The 18,776-nt window shown below is 47.7% G+C and overlaps 1 protein-coding gene across 1 annotated transcript in view; it reads right to left on the bottom strand.

Annotated features, from left to right (window-relative positions):
• Positions 1–18,776, bottom strand: part of LOC138580226 (centrosome-associated protein CEP250-like) — a 1,782,457-nt gene that overhangs the window by 52,565 nt on the left and 1,711,116 nt on the right. Inside the window, exon 32 of the mRNA XM_069650593.1 lies at positions 17,742–17,795. Coding sequence (XP_069506694.1) covers positions 17,742–17,795 — 54 coding nt within the window. The remainder of the gene's footprint in view (positions 1–17,741; positions 17,796–18,776) is intronic.

Genomic DNA, 18,776 nt, shown 5'->3' with positions numbered 1-18,776 from the left:
ACTCGGTCGGGGGGAACTGGACAGTGCCCCCTCGAACAACAGGCCCCGGGACAATCGAATTTCCCCGACCAGTACGTCCACAATATGATGGTTTGTACTGGTTCTGTTCACAATTTGAGACTAGTAAAGCCAATGGTGACTTTACATGCCCTGGGAGACAGTAGTCAGTCCCAGGGTATGGAATCTATGTTTGGGGGTCGCTACGACACCCCTGGGTTACTGCACGGAGGGTGCTGTGTAACCCACATATCAAAAACACATGAAACCCTATGGGGAAAAGGACCCCATAGAACACATACAAAGTCAAAGGAACACCTCAAATCATGTCTAAGAGTAGGAGGAAAAGAGTCCCACTCTTAGTAGGAGAAAAAAATAAACCCCAAAAATCCAGCAAAGTTGCTGGGGGACTCACTAGGTTTGGGAAATTAGCCTTTACAGAGAATTCTCCCTAACACAAAGCATTAATCTAGCAAACTTTTCTACCATTGTCTGAGCTCCCATCATCTTGTCCAATTGTCCACTATGGTCTCGTCTATCTTTGTCTCGTCTGCTTCCGCCCCTCTCTGTGTCCTTCCTTAGTGTTCTCCCCACCCCACCCCTCCGACGCCCTTCCTTTTCTCTCCTCTCCCTAACTACTCTATGGTGCTCTCTGTCTCTCATCTTTTCTAACTGCTTCTCTATTGACTATCCTGCTCTCCTCACTAATTCTGGTAAGAAGAAGATTAAAAAGGAACTCCTGGTCTCCAACCCAGGCCTCCCATTCGCTGACACCTATACCAGTGCTTCCTCCAGGCAAACCCTCACCGACACCCTCTGTCGTTCTCTTGCCAGACCTATGGACTCTTCATATGGTCTTTGTGCTTTCTCTTTTTCTCCCATTAATGGTGGAACCTGGCGGGAGGCTATCCTGGCTTCCTTCCACTCCTCTAAGGTAATCATTAATGTTTACCTGAAAGGTAGCGTCTTGGTCCAAAGCCCTCAGGCCAACCTTCTCCACTTTGATAGACGTTTCCTGCGCCTCATCAATTTCCTTTCTTCTCCTGCGGTCCCCTCTCCTCCCTCCACGGCTTCCTTGCTTCCCCCTGCTGTCTCCTCTTTGGCTACCTTGCCCTCTCCTCCTTCCTCTTCCGCCACCCCTCAGGCTTCTTCTACACCTCCGAAGGGCGTACTTCTGATGTGTACCCCTCCCCGGAAGTCTTTCAAGGACGGCAACCTTCTCCAAATTGCCACTCTAAACTCTCGCTCAGCTGTCAAACACTCCTCTGACATCTGCAGCCTCCTCGAAGAACTTGACCTCGATCTTTGACACTCTCCTCCCAGAAGATCCTCTCTTCGCCCAAGTCCAATCGTTCCGGAGGGGGTGTAGCCCGATCTTCCCTGAGTGGATTCCTACCTCTGTCATTCCAACGCAGGCCTACCCCTCTTTCGAATGCCTCGTCTGCAGGCTCTCTCTCCTAGCCATTCCCTTACTGTGGCTACCATCTATCGGCCACCTGGCCAGATCTACTCCTTCCTCTCTGAGTAGGCAGACCTCTCCTCTTCCTTCCTGGTCTTGACCACTCAACTCCTCCTCCTTGGAGACTTTAACATCCACCTGGATGCTCTATGTCCTTCCTCTGGACTCTTTCGCAACCTCTGCAACTCTCTATCCTCCCCTCTGGCCCGACTCACTCTACAGGTCACCCTCTCTGCTGTATCTGATACTCTTGATGTGCTTGCCCCTGTCATGAGGATCAGTTTGAAGCCCAACGTCAAATGCAATTCCTGTTACGACTCATACCTCGTCACCCTTAAACGTAAGTGCAGGACGGCTGAGAGGAAATGGCCTGCTTCATGTACATCCTATGACAAACTGGCCTGCTGCCTGCTCCAAAGGCAATACCGGCTTTCTGTTAGCACCAAGAAGAGAGCCCTCATCTAAGCCTGCATCTCTGCGGCATCCAACAACTCGGCTGAACTCTTTAAAATCTGCAAGGAGCTGGCTAATCCTGCTGCAGTCTCTACATCACCTGTCCCCTCCCAGGCCCTCTGCATGGCCATGGCATCTCATTTCATCTCTAAAGCTCAGGACATCCTGCCCTCTCTACTCCCCTCTCTTCCTCTGGCCCTTCTATGGCCACCTCTCCTCCCTCCTTCACTGCCTTTCCCCTGTTCTCCCGGCTAGGCAGAATCATGTGCAATGCCCTTAGGGACCACTACACACAATTAAGACTACAAGTGGTAGTACAATTTCACCTTTGGTACAAGCCTGCACTACACAGAAAAAGTAGTAGCAATGGCTGAGCAGCCAGACTTATCTCAAGAGCAAATGAGCAGTAGTAGAGATTACACAAAGGACTACAATTACTGTGACTCAAGCAAACACTTGACCCAAGGTTTCTGGTTAAAAAGTATATGTACATTTATTTTTAAACCATCTGTTCACAAAACACTTCACTTCTATTAAATTAAAATCACACTCCAAATATACTACACACAACCAATTCCCCTTGTGCAAATCAATTCAAGGTAAGTACATTGGGTTTTGACAGACCAGTGTTGTGGAACCAAGACGTTACTGTGGGTTAATACGCAATCGCTTTTTGACACTAATGACAGTTTGGTCTTACGAAAGAAAGGCGTACCCGCAAGAAGAAATGCTACCGAAGTCAAACACACTTAGCACATGAATTAACACAAGAGAATAGGGGATGAAAATCATAGGCACTTTTGTCAAGGCAAATAGAATCAGAGGATACTGTCTAAAAAACATAGATAAAAGTCAATAGGCCTGCGCCAGTGTCAAATGGCACACGGGTCCTGTTGTCGAGGATCACAAGGTTAGAACAGTTCACGATTCGAGATTGCCAGGAGTACTTGAATATTCTCATAAGGGAAGCAAAAGGTATAAGAGGAAAGGAAGACAAGGACAAGCCTTTGGTGAGGAAAAAGGGTTCACCCCAATTCCTCGGAGTTGGACACAGTACCTCGTTTGAAGAAAAGCTGGCGCTATGGCAGTTGTTCCTGGTAGTTCCTGCAGACTCACGGTTCCTGGAGCTTCAGTCGTGGGGACAAGTAGGACGACGTCTGGAGCGATCTGCACTACCCAGGGATGAGGCCAGCAGCAGCGTAGCAACAGTGAATAAAAGGTGCGCTCCTTTAAAACAGGAGAGGCTCTTCAGATGGCTATCCGGACCACTACAGCTGTGTGCAGCGATTTCAACCAAGGAGAGGATCCTCTGGCTGTGGAAGGTGAACTGGTTGATCCCACCAGGCTCAAGGGAAGAAGACTCCGGGCTGGATCTTCTCTGCCGTTGAAGGGTAGATAGCTCAGGACTGCAGCAGGGCTTCACCGGGACTCGGGAGTTGCAGCAGCAGTCTTCTTCTCCGCTTCTCTTCGGTTCTTGCAGTTACAGTGGCGACTCTGACTTCCAGCCCAAGAGTCCTGCCTTTTATGCCAAAATCCCCCATTCACACAGCCTGGCTGTCAATCACTCAGCAGGGGGCTGGTCCCGCCCGGACAACCACCTCAGCTAATGGATACAAAGTGCGACTTAGGTCTCCAAGGAGACCCTGTACAGGGGGTGACTAAAACCCTCCCTCACATTCAGCCCACCTAGACACCCAGACGCCCAAGGAGGGCTTCTGGACAGAAGCCTGCCAAAGGTCGGCGAACAAAGAAGGCAAACCTGGTTTGGCACGAAAGGTAAAACACAAGAAGGACTTTAACAAAAAGAAATGGCGATAAAACCCGACCAGAGCCAAAATAAAAATATTTGGTCAATCGGGTTTAAGTTCGAGGCTAATACAATAGCCTAAAACAGTACCACGTTTATATACTATAATCGCGGTAGTAAAGATAGGGTAGGTACCACTGCCAGCAGCCAAGTCTTAGTGTTAAGGGAGCGAAACAAAGCTCCAAGAGGCGCAGACAAAAAGGAGCAGGAATTAACCCCTTCCAATACTCCATGTAAGATGGGGTGTATTGGGTCTGCAGTTTAAATGACTACATAAAGTAAATGGCAACTTTGCCTGTTTCTGGGGGACAGTAGTCAGCCCCAGAAAAATGGAGTCAGTGGGAAGTCTTAGAACCCTGTGTCACTGCACTGAAGGTGCTGTGAAACACACACAAAGTTCGGCTCATGGAGTGGTGTGGCTCCAGAGCCCAAGATCACACAAACAGTAGAAATACACATGGCAAAACACATGCAAGAGTGGGAAAAAGGTTTACACTCCTACCAGGTGGAAAAAATAAACCCCAGAAATCCAGCAAAGCTGCAGAGGGACTCACTAGGTAAGGGAAATTAGCCATAAAAGAGAATTCTCCCCAACACTCCCCAGGCAAGGTTTCTAGACAAGTCCGATCTATGAAAGTCTAGTCGAAACAAGTTCTCCCCTGTTCCTCTAAAACCACTAAGGACCACATTGACACCCTGGCTTCTGCTTTGGCTGACTTCTGCAACCACTCCTTCGCCAATGGAGTCTCCCCTTCCCTCCCTGAAGCACTCCCTTGTGCACCCTCTTCTTAAGAAACCCTCAGCCGACCACTCCTGCCCTGCTAACTACTGCCCAATCTCCATCACTCCTGTCTTGGCAAACTCCTGGAAAAGCTGGCCATCTCCCAGCTTAATCTTCACACTGAATTGGTTGGTTGTTTCCATGACCATCAGTCTGCCAGAAGCAAGGAAACTGCTCTCCTGAAAATCTGTGAAGACCTGCTCTCCAACCTTGACTCCAATACCCCCTGTGTCCTCATCTTACTTGATCTCTCTTCTGCCTTTGACATGGTCAACCATGCCATCCTGCTCAACTGTCTCCGTGATAACCTGGGTATCACTGATCAGGCCCTGGCTTGGCTGACCTCTTTCCTCTCTGATTGACCCTCCCAGGTCCAACTTGGATCCTTCCTCCCCTCTACCTCTACTTGTGGTGTTCCCCAGGGGTCTAACCTCTCTCCCTGGCTGTTCAACCAATACCTGGCACTTCTTGTCCACCGTATTGCCACTCTCTGCCCCAACTTTCAGTGCTATGCGGATAACACTCTGCTCATTTTCAGACTCCCTTCCGCCACCTCTTCTCCTCTCATCTCTGATTGTCTGTCTGTCCGCTATGCATGAGTGGTGTGCAGCCAATGATCTCTGCCTTAATGCCAGTAAGACTGAGATTCTCCTCATCAGCACACCTGCTCCCTCCTTTCCTGTCACTCTCGGGCCGGTCTCTCTTGGCCCTCTTCCTTCTCCCACCTCTGAGGCTAAAAACCTTGGGTCATCTCGACTCCACTCTCTTCTCACATCTCTGACGTCTCTAAGAAGTCACATTACCAACTGTACCTCCTCAGAGGTATTCTTCCTTTCCTCTACTTCCCCCCAGAAGCTCACTGTCTCCAGAGCTCCGGTTCTCTCAAGGCTGGACTACTGCAACAGCATCTTTCTAAATCTGCCTGCTTCTACTCTCCGCCCTCTGCAACTCATCCAGAACAGGACTGCAAGACTTGTCCTTGGCCTCAAGCCCAGGGATCGCATCTCTCCAGGACTGAAACCTCTCCATTGTCCACAAGGCCTTCTGGGGCCTCAATACCTCCAACTCTCTCTTCCTAAATATCTTCGTTCTCGAGCTCTTCGCTCGTCCGCCTCCAAATCCCTCAGGGTCAGTCGCTTCTCCAAGCAACGAGTTGATGGTAGATCTCTTTCTTCAGCTGGGGCCTCCCTCTGGAACAGCCTCCCTGAAACTTGAGAACCATCTCTGGTTCCGGAAGCACCTCAGGACCTTCCTCTTTACTTTCGCTTTCTCTCGCCTGCTGAACTCCGGACTGAAACTGCACTGGCTACCCTCTGATCTCGGGCCCAGTACCAGGGGAGTTGCTAGGTCTGGAAAAGACCCTGGGCTAAGCTGATGTCGGAACTGTTGGGGCTGGGGGCTAGCTAGTCTTTTGGCTGTAGCTCCTGAGATTCTATCCGGGGCTACAACCAAAAGATCAGGGGCTATAGCCCCCTTAGCCCCCCCCTATCAACGCCCATGCCCAGTACCCCTCCCCAGTCATCTGCACACCTGCACTGCCTCCCGGGAAACCCCTGCACTTGGGGGCTGTTTCTGTATCCCTACAGTCCCCACCAGCTCTTGAAACTTGATGTCTGCACTTACCCCTGTACTTGCCACTAGCTGGCCGCACGTTTACCTACTGTTTTTATTTATTCTATTTATTTTTTACTGTTGATCCTATGTATTACCTGCACTTTCCCTTTACCCTCTCCCCTGCACTTGCGCAATCCCAAGGTCACCTGGCCTAGTAAGATCGTTGTCTCCGTCTTCCCTCTGTTCCCCCTCCCTTGCCTCGTCGCGCTTTCAAACACTTGTGTATAGGCACGTTATAAATGCCATATCATATCATTGTGCGTCTGGTGAAGAAAATAAAGGCACTGGGAATGCTTGTTGTCCGTGAAAACATTCTGCAAACCGCAGCTTGTGCAGAGCTTGAAGAGGGAAGCCCCGTCCTCCATTAACCGGCGCGGTGTAGGCCTGATGGCCTTCTGGAAACTTCCAAGAAGAAAACACTCTACGATTTTGCCCTTGAGGGGCGATGAAAGATGCTAAAAAACGGATACCTGTTAATCGGAAAAGTAAACGAAGGAGAACACAGGCTCGATTGAACAAAATAAGGTTTTCCTAGCCAAAAAAGCGCGGAAAACGCACAAAGCTCCAAGAGCGAAACGCAAGGACTCCCAACACTTGAACGTGCAGTAGAAATCTGAAGATGGCTGCCAGAGGAGGGGCTTAGTGAGAGGGCAGTCATTGGATAGGGGCAGTATGACCCAGAGCTCAGTTATTGGTGAAAGACAGTTTATAAACAAAAGTGAAACTGTTTTTCCTTTTACCGAGTATTCCCAGCCTGACGACGGGGAATATTCATGAGCATGTGAATCCATGCCAGACCCCATGCTGGAGAACAGAGGTTCCCTGATAATAAGGAAGGTAACAGGGGACATGGGTGGCACAGGAAGCCAACCAACAATCATATGAACCAGAATACTTGTCTCAGTATGAATGAGAAAAACGTGAAAGTAAACTTGATAACTCTAAACTGTGATAGCGTGAGAAAGACAATAATAATGTTAACTAGAAGGGAGGTGAAGGAGAAATTACCTATCGTAATGATCTTTCTATGGATTCCTCATCTTGATAAAAAAAATTCGACAGGGGTCATAGTGGACCTCGACTCGCCCGTCGATCCTCTATCTGTCTTGCTCAGTGCACAATCATCGGCTCCGGAAGTGACGTTAGGTGTCGTATATATAGAATATCACTGCCCTCCATGCTTCAGTTCCCTCCTTTTCTCCCCTACACCCAAATGCTGCAGAGGAAACCAACAGAAGGGAGGCTAATCAGCTTGTAAAAGATACCTTAATGGGATCACACCAAAGCGGGGAACGCCACAGAATTTGAAAAAAGATTTTTTTGTTGTTGAAAGAATGAGTGAAAACAGACACCCCAGAGCCATCAACAACGTCTTTCTCACTTGTATAGAAGTGTTGAGCCACAACACTTTCTGAGCGGGGACGGATGGGAGGGGCAATGGTCTGCGGGAGAAGAATCCATAGAAAGGTCATTACAGTAAGTCATTTCTCCTTCAATGGATTGCTTTTCTCCGCAGATTCCTCATCTTGACAGACTCCCTAAACAGTTAGGCTAAAGGGGGAGGGCAGAAAGTATTAAACAAGTAGGTACTGCAGAACTGCCCAACCAAAGCGTGCATCAGCCCCGCAGGCAACAACCAAAGCATAATACTTGGTGAACGTATGTAAAGAAGACCATGTGACCGCCCGGCAAATGTCCCTAACAGGAACCTCCCCTCTGTAGGGCTGTGGAAGCTGAAACCCCTCTGGTTGAATGCGCCCTGATCCCTGGTGAAAGTTCTTTGCCTGTAGACTGGTCACACTCCGATATACATAAAATAATCCAACTTGAAAGGGTTTGTTTTGTTTTGATGAGACGCTTGCGAGTTTATGAATGGGCTATGAACAACTGGTCCGTCTTCCGGAACTCAGATGTACGGGCAATGTAAAAGTTCAAGGCTCTTTTTGGGTCAAGTCTGTGAAAACGTTCCTCCTCTTTCGATGGGTTTGAAAGGGGGGTAAAACACAGGCAAATCAAAAGATTGTGAAAGATGAAATTCAGAAACAACTTTTGGAAGAATGCCAGGCCTGACTTTGAGAGACACCTTTTCTAAAAAACCACACAAATGGTGGTTTGCAGCATAATGCCTGCAGCGCACTAAGTCTCCTGGCTGACGTGATTGTAACCAAGAAGGCTGTTTTAAGGGACAACAGCCTCAAAGAACAGCAATGTATAGGCTCAAACGGAGACACCATCAAAAAGGTCAAAACCAGATTAAGGTCCCCATCTGGAACAACAAAAGGGGTTGGCGGAAACTTATTGAGAAAACCCCTGAGGAATTGGGCCATGACCGGAATATTGAAGAAAACCCCCTGATCTGGGGACATTTTGAACACAGACAAGGCCACCAAATACCCTTTGACTGTGGTAACCTGAAGGCCTGCTGAGGCCAGTGACAGAAGGAACTCCATCACTGTAGTGGTGGGGCAAGAGATGGGGTCAATCTCGCTTTCCCTGCACCACACCTCAAATCTCCTCCACCTGCATGTGTACAGGGATCTTGTAGATGGTCTGCGTGCAGCAAGCAACGCCTCAAGCACCTCCTCTGGGAGGTCACAGTCATCATATCTAATCCTCTCAAGAGCCACGCATGTAGATTGAGGGAATCCGGAGTCGGGTGAAGCACCCGACCTTCCGACTGGGTCAGGAGATCCGGACACCGAGGTAACCGCCGAGGTGGGCAGATGGTCTCCTCAACAAGTTTGGGGCGTTCAAGATCATGGTCGCTCAGAATCTCTTCAACCTCCTGAGAACCCAAAGAATGACAGGGATGGGCGGGGGCAACGTAGTGGAGAGGGAAGGTCCAATCCACCAGAAACGCATCCCCCAGTGCACCATTCGCTGGGATTTCCTGCCAGAAAAACTGTTCGCATTTCCCGTTGGACTCCGTGGAGAACAGATCCACCGCTGGGGTACCCCAGAGAGAGAAGACCTCTTCCTGAACTGCAGGACACACTTCCCACTCGTGTGAGACCATGCTCTGCCTGCTCAGAGCATCCGCCAAACCATTCTCCGACCCACCAGATGAACTGCTGAGACTGAGAATCTGTTCTCTAGGAACCAGAACCACAGTAGCATTGCCACTGTGCGAAGGGGTCGGGAGTGCATGCCACCTTGTTTGTTCAGGTAGTGCATGGCCACTGTGTTGTCCGTCAGAATAAGGACATGCTTCCCCTTGAGAGACGGGGCGAAAGCCCTCAGTGCTAGCCTGTTGGCTCGCAACTCTAATCTGTTGATATGCCACTTGCCTTCGGTCGTGGACCAAAGGCCCCTCACCTGCAAGCCCTCGCAGTAAGCACCCCAACCCTTCAGAGACGCATCCGTGACCACCAGGGTCTGAGGCCAAAAGGGCCAGAAGGGTTCCCCAGCCATAAGGTTGCTGCGATTGTCCCACCAGCCTAGGTCGAGGATTACTTAGTGGACACATGGAGAGGATCTGCGACAGCTTCCTGATACTGAGACCATCGATCTCCTAAGAGCCACTGGAGGGATCTCATGCGCAGCCTGGCCTCTGGCACTAGATAAATACAGGAGGCCATGAGACTTGAGGCGGAGGAAGGAAGCCGGTGGTAAAGTAGCGTGGTTCTGGAAACAAATGTACCATATGCTCTATGATTTCGGCTCTCTTTTTAAGTGGGAAAGCCTTCCCTATCTGAATGTCTAGGACTGCTCCAATGAACTGAAGCCTTTGGACTGGTGTCACGTGGGACTTCAAGTTCAGGGAGAAGCCCAGCCTGTGCAGTAGCAGACAGGTGTCCTGCATATGAGACAAAACCTGCCATGCTGACTTCCCCCAGATCAGCCAGTCGTCCAGGTAAGGGAATACGTGGACACCGGATCTCTTGAGGTGAGCCGCGACTACTGCCATGAGCTTGGTGAAGACCCTCGGAGCGGAGGTCAACCCAAAGTGCAGCACTTTGAATTGATAGTGCTTGTCCTCTATGAGGAACCATAGGAACTTCCTTTGCTTTTTATGTATCGGATATGGAAATAGGCGTCCTGTAGGGCTATCGACACCTGCCAGTCCTGAAGTTCAAGAGCGTGGAAATTTCTCTCAACGTCACCATCTTGAACTTGTATTTTCTCAGGATCTTGTTCAAAGCCCGAGGTCCAGAATGGGACGGAGATTTCCACCCTTTTTGGGCACCAGAAAATACCGGGATCACCAGCCTGACCCTCTCTTCAGGAGGTACCTCTTCCACAGCACCCTTTGACAACAGGGCTCTCAGTTCTTCCTGGAGCAGACAATAACCCCACGAAGCATCTGTAAGGCACTGGGGCCAATGCCCTAACAACCGTCCAACTGGTAAGTCAAGGGAGGGGAAATCAAAGCGCTTAGAGGGTGTGGCCGCCCCGCTGCTGTCTGTTGGCCTCACAAAGGATGCGAGAAACGCCTCTGCCCCTGCCAAGCTTGCAGGCACTGTGCTTTTCTGCCATAGGGTACATAGCACGTATAGGCTCTGCCCCTTGATGCAAAGCTGAAAGCAGGTTTGGTCAGCTAAGCAGCCAGGCCAAGTGACTTAGCGGCAATCTCGGACTCTGAATTTTTCTCAAGAATCATCCGCCTTTTGTCCAAAGAGCATATCTCTCACAAAAGGCATGTCCAGGAGGCGGTTTAGGACATTTGGGGAGAAACCAGAGGTTTTTAAATAGGACTGGCTCCTCATAACTACTGCCAACCGCATTAAGTGGCAAATGCAGTCCGCAACGTCCAAGCCCGTCTTCAATGACTGCTTGGCTACCTCCTTCCCATCATCCACCAGCTGTACAAATCCGTCCCGCAGAGCACCCACAGGGAAATGTTCTGTTGCATGCTCCACAACTTTCCACAAACCGAAAGCATATTTTGCGAACCCGCAAGCTACGTTTGTGACCTTGAATGCCATGCTGCCGGAAGGTAACACTTTCTTGGCCAAAGCGTCCAACTTCTTTTCCTCCCTGTCCGGAGTGAGATTTGACGTGGATTCTGTGGGTCTGGTGGTTATCGTGGCAGCTTGCACCACAAGCCCTTCTGGTGAAGGGTGTGTAGATAGGAACAAAGGATCCCCTGATGCCGGCCTGTACTTCCCAGTGAAATTGGCATTCACGGGGGAGACCTGCAAGGGTTTTGCGATAAGGAGGCTAAGGGGTCTGCTATGGCCCGATTGAAAAGCATGTAATGGTCAACTGCCGGACCCTCATCTAGGATATCTGTCAGGTTGCACCCCTGAAGGGGTGTGGTGGACGACTTCCGCCCAACGGTGTATACAACCCTCTCTACCAATGCCCAATACTTAACATTAGCATGTGCCAGTCATGGCACAGACCGCCATGCTTGATTTAAAATCCAATCGGTCAGCCATTATCGATTGTGGTCATCCAGCGCTACTTATGCTGCTGGATCTTTCGGCCGCTTTCGATTTGGTCGACCACGAGTTGTTGGCATCTATGCTACAAACACTGGTGGGCTGTTCAAGTCTTTCTACACAGTGGCTAGTTTCCTTTCTGCGGCCTTGCAATGCTTGAGTTGCCATTCACGACATTAAGGAACCTGAATATTTGCAATGAGAAAAAGCTAATAGAGATAACCAAAAGAGTGAAAAATGAAGCGTATATCTCTCTACACAAGCAAGAGCGGAAATGTATTTCTTTGTCAACAGCGGAAGAGTAAAGAGTTACACAAACTGATGAGAAGAGTCGCCAAAGACTTGAAACATTGTATATTAAGAAGAAGTTCTTTGCAAATAAGAAGACAAGTGCGGACAGCACAAAGCAGGAGAAGGGAGTCATTCTCCTGTCCTTATTTTTGTTTCAATAAAAGATTGGGTCAGATAGTATTCATTTTTGGATGGTGGACTTTTCTTTTTGGACATTCAGAGACGACAGACAAGCACGTTAGTTAGTAAAGTAGGTAGGGAACCCCCCACAGCGATAGGGCAAGATAGGCCTTGTTCTAATGTCTTTAATAAAGACAAGGTAAAATGTCCTCAAAGAGTCTGTATTCTTTTTCGCACCCTCCAGACTTCTTTGATTCTTTTTATTGGCCGCCTCTCCTTGGGACCTCTCTTTCATACGCTTCCTCATCACAATTCATCCATTACCCTCCTTTCCTTGTAGATATACGTTCAAACCTGACTCCAAGTCACCTTACCTAGATGCAGTAAGATTCTCCCTCTGAAATCTATCTCCTACTCTATTGACAATGTATTCCTTGATTTTAACTCTCACCACTCTCTTACCCACTTGCATCACCTGCACCCAACCTTGGATTTATTTACCACATTAGGACTAATATGCATGCCGACCTATGATGAGAGTGGTCCTATTCACAGATGAAGCCAAATACTCAATGTTCACATCCTCACACTGTTCTTATCCCTGAAAACTATCATTCACCTCAAGCAATGATGTCCCTCCTGTCCTTTGCCCCATCGTTTCTGCTCTGTCTGCTAACAAACGTGCTCACTACTTCTCTTCTAAAATCTCTAAATCCCTCTCTGCACTGTCTCTCCCCTGCCCAACTCCTTTCTCTGATTTCCCGTCCTCAGTGATGAAGTCCAACATGTCAGTCTAGAGAATCAGACAGAGGACACCATTGTGCCCTGGGACCACCATCTGCTGCATGAAGAAGGCCCAGAGCTGCACTGGGAACCAAAAGAGGCCCTGGAAATGTTTTTCAAAGTGGCCCCATATTAAGGTATACTGGAAGCATTGTAACACATTCTTTACCTCCTCCCACTCAAAAGAGGCCCATGGTGCAGAGGGCTACCAGGAAATCTTCAGGGTGCCCTGTAGCCCAGTCCACCATTGAGTAGGCCCGTGGAGGAAGTATATGCTGGTTCCTCCCAGCTCCTCAGTGCATCCCTAGACTCTCTTGTTTTAGCTCCTCAGCAGCCACAGGTGCCTCTGGGTACATCAATAAGGCTGTCCCTGCTTGCCTTCACAACACAATCCCCAATTCTTACCCAAAAGAACTTGCTAGGAGAATTGCCACTGGCTCAACAAAGAAAGAATTTTACATTAATATTATTGAGCGGGACATAAGTAATCAACAGCTGAATACTTGTACCTTGGCTCGGGGGAGCCACAGACCCACGCCTGGGGCTGTATGCAGAGCCCAGGACATTATTACTGAAGACTGGTTTCAAAGAAGACATTTACCAGCCGTCATGGATCATGCAGGCCCACATGAAAATTAACCTGCTATGGTTTGCGAGGGCCCACCCCCGGAAGCAAATCTCTTGCATACCTACTACAAGCAGCAAGGAGCTGGTGGACCTGAATGGCGACCAGTTCAGCAAGACATGAGAATCCAAGACGGTGGTCCATATAGAAGCAGATGGTGATCATAGACCTGCACATGGGGATCCCCCTAACTCCCTACCAAACAACTATTGCTTGCACATTTTTAGTTACCTGGCGAGTAAGCCAACCACATCGCTCACTCCTTGCATATGCAAATGTAAAGTCATCCATACAATTAGAAACACTGCAGGTAATCCCACTAGCATATAAACAAGAGAGGGTGACAGACAAAGAGGTCTGGTTCAAAAGAGTTCATGGCATTAGGTGAAGGCTAGCGAGCGGTGGAGCAGCAAGGAGGAAAGGCGCAGCCATATTTACACATTTTGTGACTTACTGTATGTAAACTATTACTGGATGTGAATGCTCGTTCTTTGAAATTTTACAGAGTGTTTCAGATTAATTATACTTGACATCTAATTTTGACATATAAATTGCTCAAAACTATTTTTGAGCATCACGTTAGCATTCTGATAACATTTGAAAGACTTCTTGCATTTGCTTAAAGCTGTGCGCCACTAGAAGTTCTCTTGAGCTACATTGCCCAGCTTCCCTAAAGCTCTTAAACTCTGTCGGCGGCACGTAAGCAAGGCTGATTTCGCCAGTTCTCATCTGGGTGTTGTGTTCAACCCGGAGGGTAAGCAAATTTGCTATTTAGATTGCATTAATCCTCGCATACACTTCACAGCGCATGAGGACACATTATTATGCATTCCCCATTAACGTAATCTAAGAAGAACCAGATTATAGAAAAGTATCTTACACTTGATGTATTTCAAAGCTCAGACACTGACACTGATATGCAGCATGCTGTTACTACTGCAAGCGTGTAGCTCGTCATGAAGTAAGCCTCTGCCCCTAATCCTTCGCATGAGACCAATACCTTCATTTGGGGCACCTATGATCTAAATAATGAAGGAACATGCCTACAAGATCAACCCCATTCCCCTAGCTATGCTACAACCTTGAGTGGCTCCGACATTTTCCCTTGTGACACTACAGAGGAACCTATCCTTCTGCCCCCACTCCTCCCCAATTCTTACGAACAACCAGTGGCCGCTACCAAACTCACAGATAAGACCCCTATCTCCCAGAGTCCAGTAGTTCCGGCCAGTTACTCCGCTGATGACATAGAAGGAATATTAATTCCTACGCTAATGGTCCGGCCAGGAACGCCGATACTATACATAAATATACGCCAAGAAAACCCTTAAGATGCATGTTATTGAACACATGTTCATTGATTAAACACTCAACTGAGGTAGCCGACTATATAATAGTCCATAACATTGATATCTGTGCTACCACAGGGTCCTGGCTGCATGCTGCAGCAGGGCCAGCACTGACTCTGGCCCTTCCACCAGGATATAACATCCTAAGAGCTGATAGACTTCAAAGCAATGGAGGGGGAGTAGCCTTAATATTTAATTCTACCATTAACATTTATCAAGTCAGAAATGTGAGCATTTCTGAGTGCGAAGAACTGCAAGTTAAACTAGCAGTTGATAACACCTATCTCAACATAATTTGTATTTACCGTCCAACTATTAACATGCCTGACTTCTTAACTCACTTTCTCGATCGAATTATGGGGGACTTTAATCTTGGTCTTGACAGCCCCTCTGACTCTCTTGCTTAATCAGTAAAAACTACTCTAGAATGTCTAGTTTTTTCCAGCATACCAAGCAAGCCACCCATATCAAGGGTAGAATATTGGATTGGGTGTCTTCACATAAGGTTGTGATTGATGGTGTTGAGACAGACCCATGTCCATGGTCTTATCACTACATTATGCAATTCCAGCTCCCATGGATAATGCACCCTAAGAAAACCAGAGGATCACCAGTAAAAGTGAGATATTACAACCTGCGCAAACTTAACCCCACCTCATTGATGCCCTTTTTTGCCCCTATCCTGGACAACCTAGAAAACTATGACTCAACCTCCATGTTGGTTGCAGCCTACAAAGATATGATGTCCCATTCCGTAAACATCCTTGCCCCACAGAAAAAAAGATTGGTAAAAACGCAATGGTTTAAAACCTGCTACTCCACCAACATACAGAACTTAAAAGGTGAGGAAAAACACAGCATTACGTCTCTGGAAGGAGACTAATTCTACTGAAAATAAAACCAACTATCCCTGTGCAGTAAAGGCACACAAAACTGCCATACCCTCATATGATAAAAAAATAAAAGAGACAGTCTTCGACACAAAGGAATTTTTCAAAATCTTAAGAGCTGGAAGATCCTCACCCCATCGTGTCCACGATTAATAGAGATTCCAATTGGTGTACTTCCATTCAGAAAGCGATGTTGCTTAAAACTGAGAAAGTTAAGAGTGAGATTGCATTTAATGTAAACACACTAGATGGATTTATCCCTACTGGAAAGGTTGTGAGTTCTGCCTTGGTTATTCTAGAGAGAATCAAACCTACTAATTGTAGGGGTGACATCTGCCCAGCATCTATTGTTAAATCCTGCACTGTGCTGCTCGTACCTCTCGGGCATGGATCTCCACCCCTTTTGAAAAAGTCCACCCTGGATCATAATCTTACGGCAACTAACACCCCATTACCAACACACCTCTCCTGCTAAAGATTCTAGACAAAGTTGCTCATCTTCAAATCCAAGAATGTTTATGCCATCATAACATTTTAAGTCCAAGCAATCAGGCTTCAGATATGCTCAAAACACAGAGTCCACTCTACTGGACCTTAAAACAAACATCATGCAGCTTTGCGATAAAGTAAAAACTGCTCTTCTGATGCTTTTGGATCTTACGGCGGAGTTTGATCTAGTAGATCATTCCATTCTTGTAGCCCGACTGCAGGACTACGCCTGCTTGTCCAGTGAGGTTTCCAGATGGGTTCAATTCATCGAACTGGTCAGCCAGCGTTTACCATGAAGAGGCCATTACTGATGAATATTTGTTATCCTGTGGAATGCCTCGTGGGTCCTGTGTGTCCCCTACTTTATTTAACATCTTTATCCTTCCACTTCTTGAGTTGTTGGACACAGAAGCATAGTGTATTCCAACTATGCCACTGAGACAGTGCCTAATACCACTCTCAGGCAACTATATCCATGACATGGTTATCATTAACACCATCTACAACCATATCTGCATTTGGATGATTCACAATGGGTTGGCACTAAACAATGCCAAAAAAGAGATTATGATCACTGGCACAGCACCCAAGCTATGCATACTGGACACCTCCTATCGCTCCTTACAGATTGCACTCTGGCAACTCTTCCTAAAGTTAAGACTCTTGGAATTGTTCTTGATCAAGAGCTCAGCATAAAAGCTCACATCAGCACCCTTGTTTCAAGCTCATCCTATTTAATCAAGCTTCTTGCTCAGCTCAGACCTTTCCTCCACTCCTAACTGTGTAGCTCTGGCTCAGGCCATTATTGGAGCATGCCTAGATTACTGCTCCAGTATCCTGCAGAGCGTTGGTAGGGGCGAAATCAACCGATTGCAGGTGGTACAAAATAATGCTGCTCCTGTGGTACTGGGACTGCAGAGATTTGCTCATATAACTGAGGCTAGGAGATCCCTACATTGGCTGCCAATTGGCAGACGTATCACTTTCTGGACCATATGCCTTACCCATGACTGTCTCTATGGGAAAAGCCCATCTTACCTATCCAGCAAGTTGACCTGGCTTCCTAATAGGAGAACACTAAGATCTAATAACTCCTGCCTCCTCCTAAACCCACAGGCCAAACTGTCCCTGGTCTCAGAAGGTTGTTTTCCCATGGTAGCTCCGTTCCAGTGGAATGCCCGGTCGCCCGTCCTAAGAGCCTGCCCCTCTCCGATGACCTTTAAGCACAGTCTAAAAACCATTCTCTTTGAATAAATTCTGTCTCGACACCACCTCTGATATTCCCTCTGCCCTGCGATAAATCCTATTTTTATGTTTCTTGTGCGTCTTTGTCTCTTGTCTGAATACGTCCAAGGCTAAAATCATCTACCTAACTGCTAAAAAACGAATTTTTTGACCAGCCTGTCATTGCTCTCCCCATTCTATGTTCCATGTATTCCCCCCTTCATCACCCAGATCATCTATTGCCTAATGCACCGCCATTCCCACTAAGGAATGCACTGACCACTGCTATTTTCCTAATATACAGCATTTCTGATTCCTAATATACAGCATTTCTGATAAAGTGCTTTCATGTTGATTCCATAACATAGAAATAAAATACAAGTTTTTCCTAGCAGTAGTCTGACAGTGCTGCAAGACTGCAACAGCGGAGCGTTCTCATGGTTGCTCAACAAGACAAACTTCATTGCCAACTAACCTGCTTCTCCAATTCTGAAGCTCCCCGGTCATATATCAGTTGATCTTTTGCATCCTGGCAAAACAAAAAAGAAGGTGCCCTTTATCCTGTGTTAGATCAGGCACATTGATTGAATTGCACTTAAACACACACAACACACAGTAAAGACATTTTCACAAATGAAAAAACATTAAGAAAAAGTTGCTCACCTGCAATCCTAGATCACCACCATCATAAACATGTGAATGTTGTGGCACAGACATTACCAAGAGAAGAACAAGTTACTCTCTTACCTGGTAACGTTCTTTTGATGGGAGGGTCCGACGACGTATTCCATATCTTTGACAATAATCACCACAGCTGAGCTGCTTTGGAAAATTTTCGGCGTCTGCGTCCTACTTCGATGCGCCGTCCCAGAGTACCTCCTCCGACGGCCGACGTCACCCGATGTGATAAGTAGGACGCACGACGCCCGTAGCCTCAGTTGTACTTTTTTCCCCCAGAACGTGTGACACCAGTCTGCTGCCAGTCAGCCACACAAGGCCTTGCGGAAACATAAGCTGCAATCACATAAGAAATTCTGCAGGGCGGAAGGTAGGGAGGGAGCGATATGGAATACGTCGTCGGACCCTCCCATCGAAAGAACGTTACTAGGTAAGAGAGTAACTTGTTCTTCGAGGGGTTGGGTCCTCCAACCTATTCCATATCTTTGACAGACTCTCAAAGCAGTACCAAAGCAAGGAGGTGGGGAAAGAATTTAGAATACAAATTTAGCATGCCCAATCAAATTGCGGAATAAAGGACTGCCTTGCCAAAGGACAGATCCTGTCCCCGGATGGAATCGAGGGAGTAGTGACGTACAAAAGTATGTACAGAAGCCCAGGTGGCTGCAACACAGATGTTACGAATAGGAACACCCCTCTGCAGGGCAGTAGATGCAGCAATAAAACTGGGCTCAATGGGGAATTTTCGCACTATTACCGCCAGCGGATTTCCCGCCGGCGGTAATAGCGCGAATTTTCGGCAGATTTCCCCCAGCTCAGAGCTGGGGCGAAA

This window comes from Ambystoma mexicanum, chromosome 3p (genome assembly GCF_040938575.1).
Source record: "Ambystoma mexicanum isolate Mex_15411 chromosome 3p, UKY_AmexF1_1, whole genome shotgun sequence".
Lineage (NCBI taxonomy): Eukaryota > Metazoa > Chordata > Amphibia > Caudata > Ambystomatidae > Ambystoma > Ambystoma mexicanum.
This window is presented reverse-complemented; position numbering and strand designations above follow the sequence as displayed.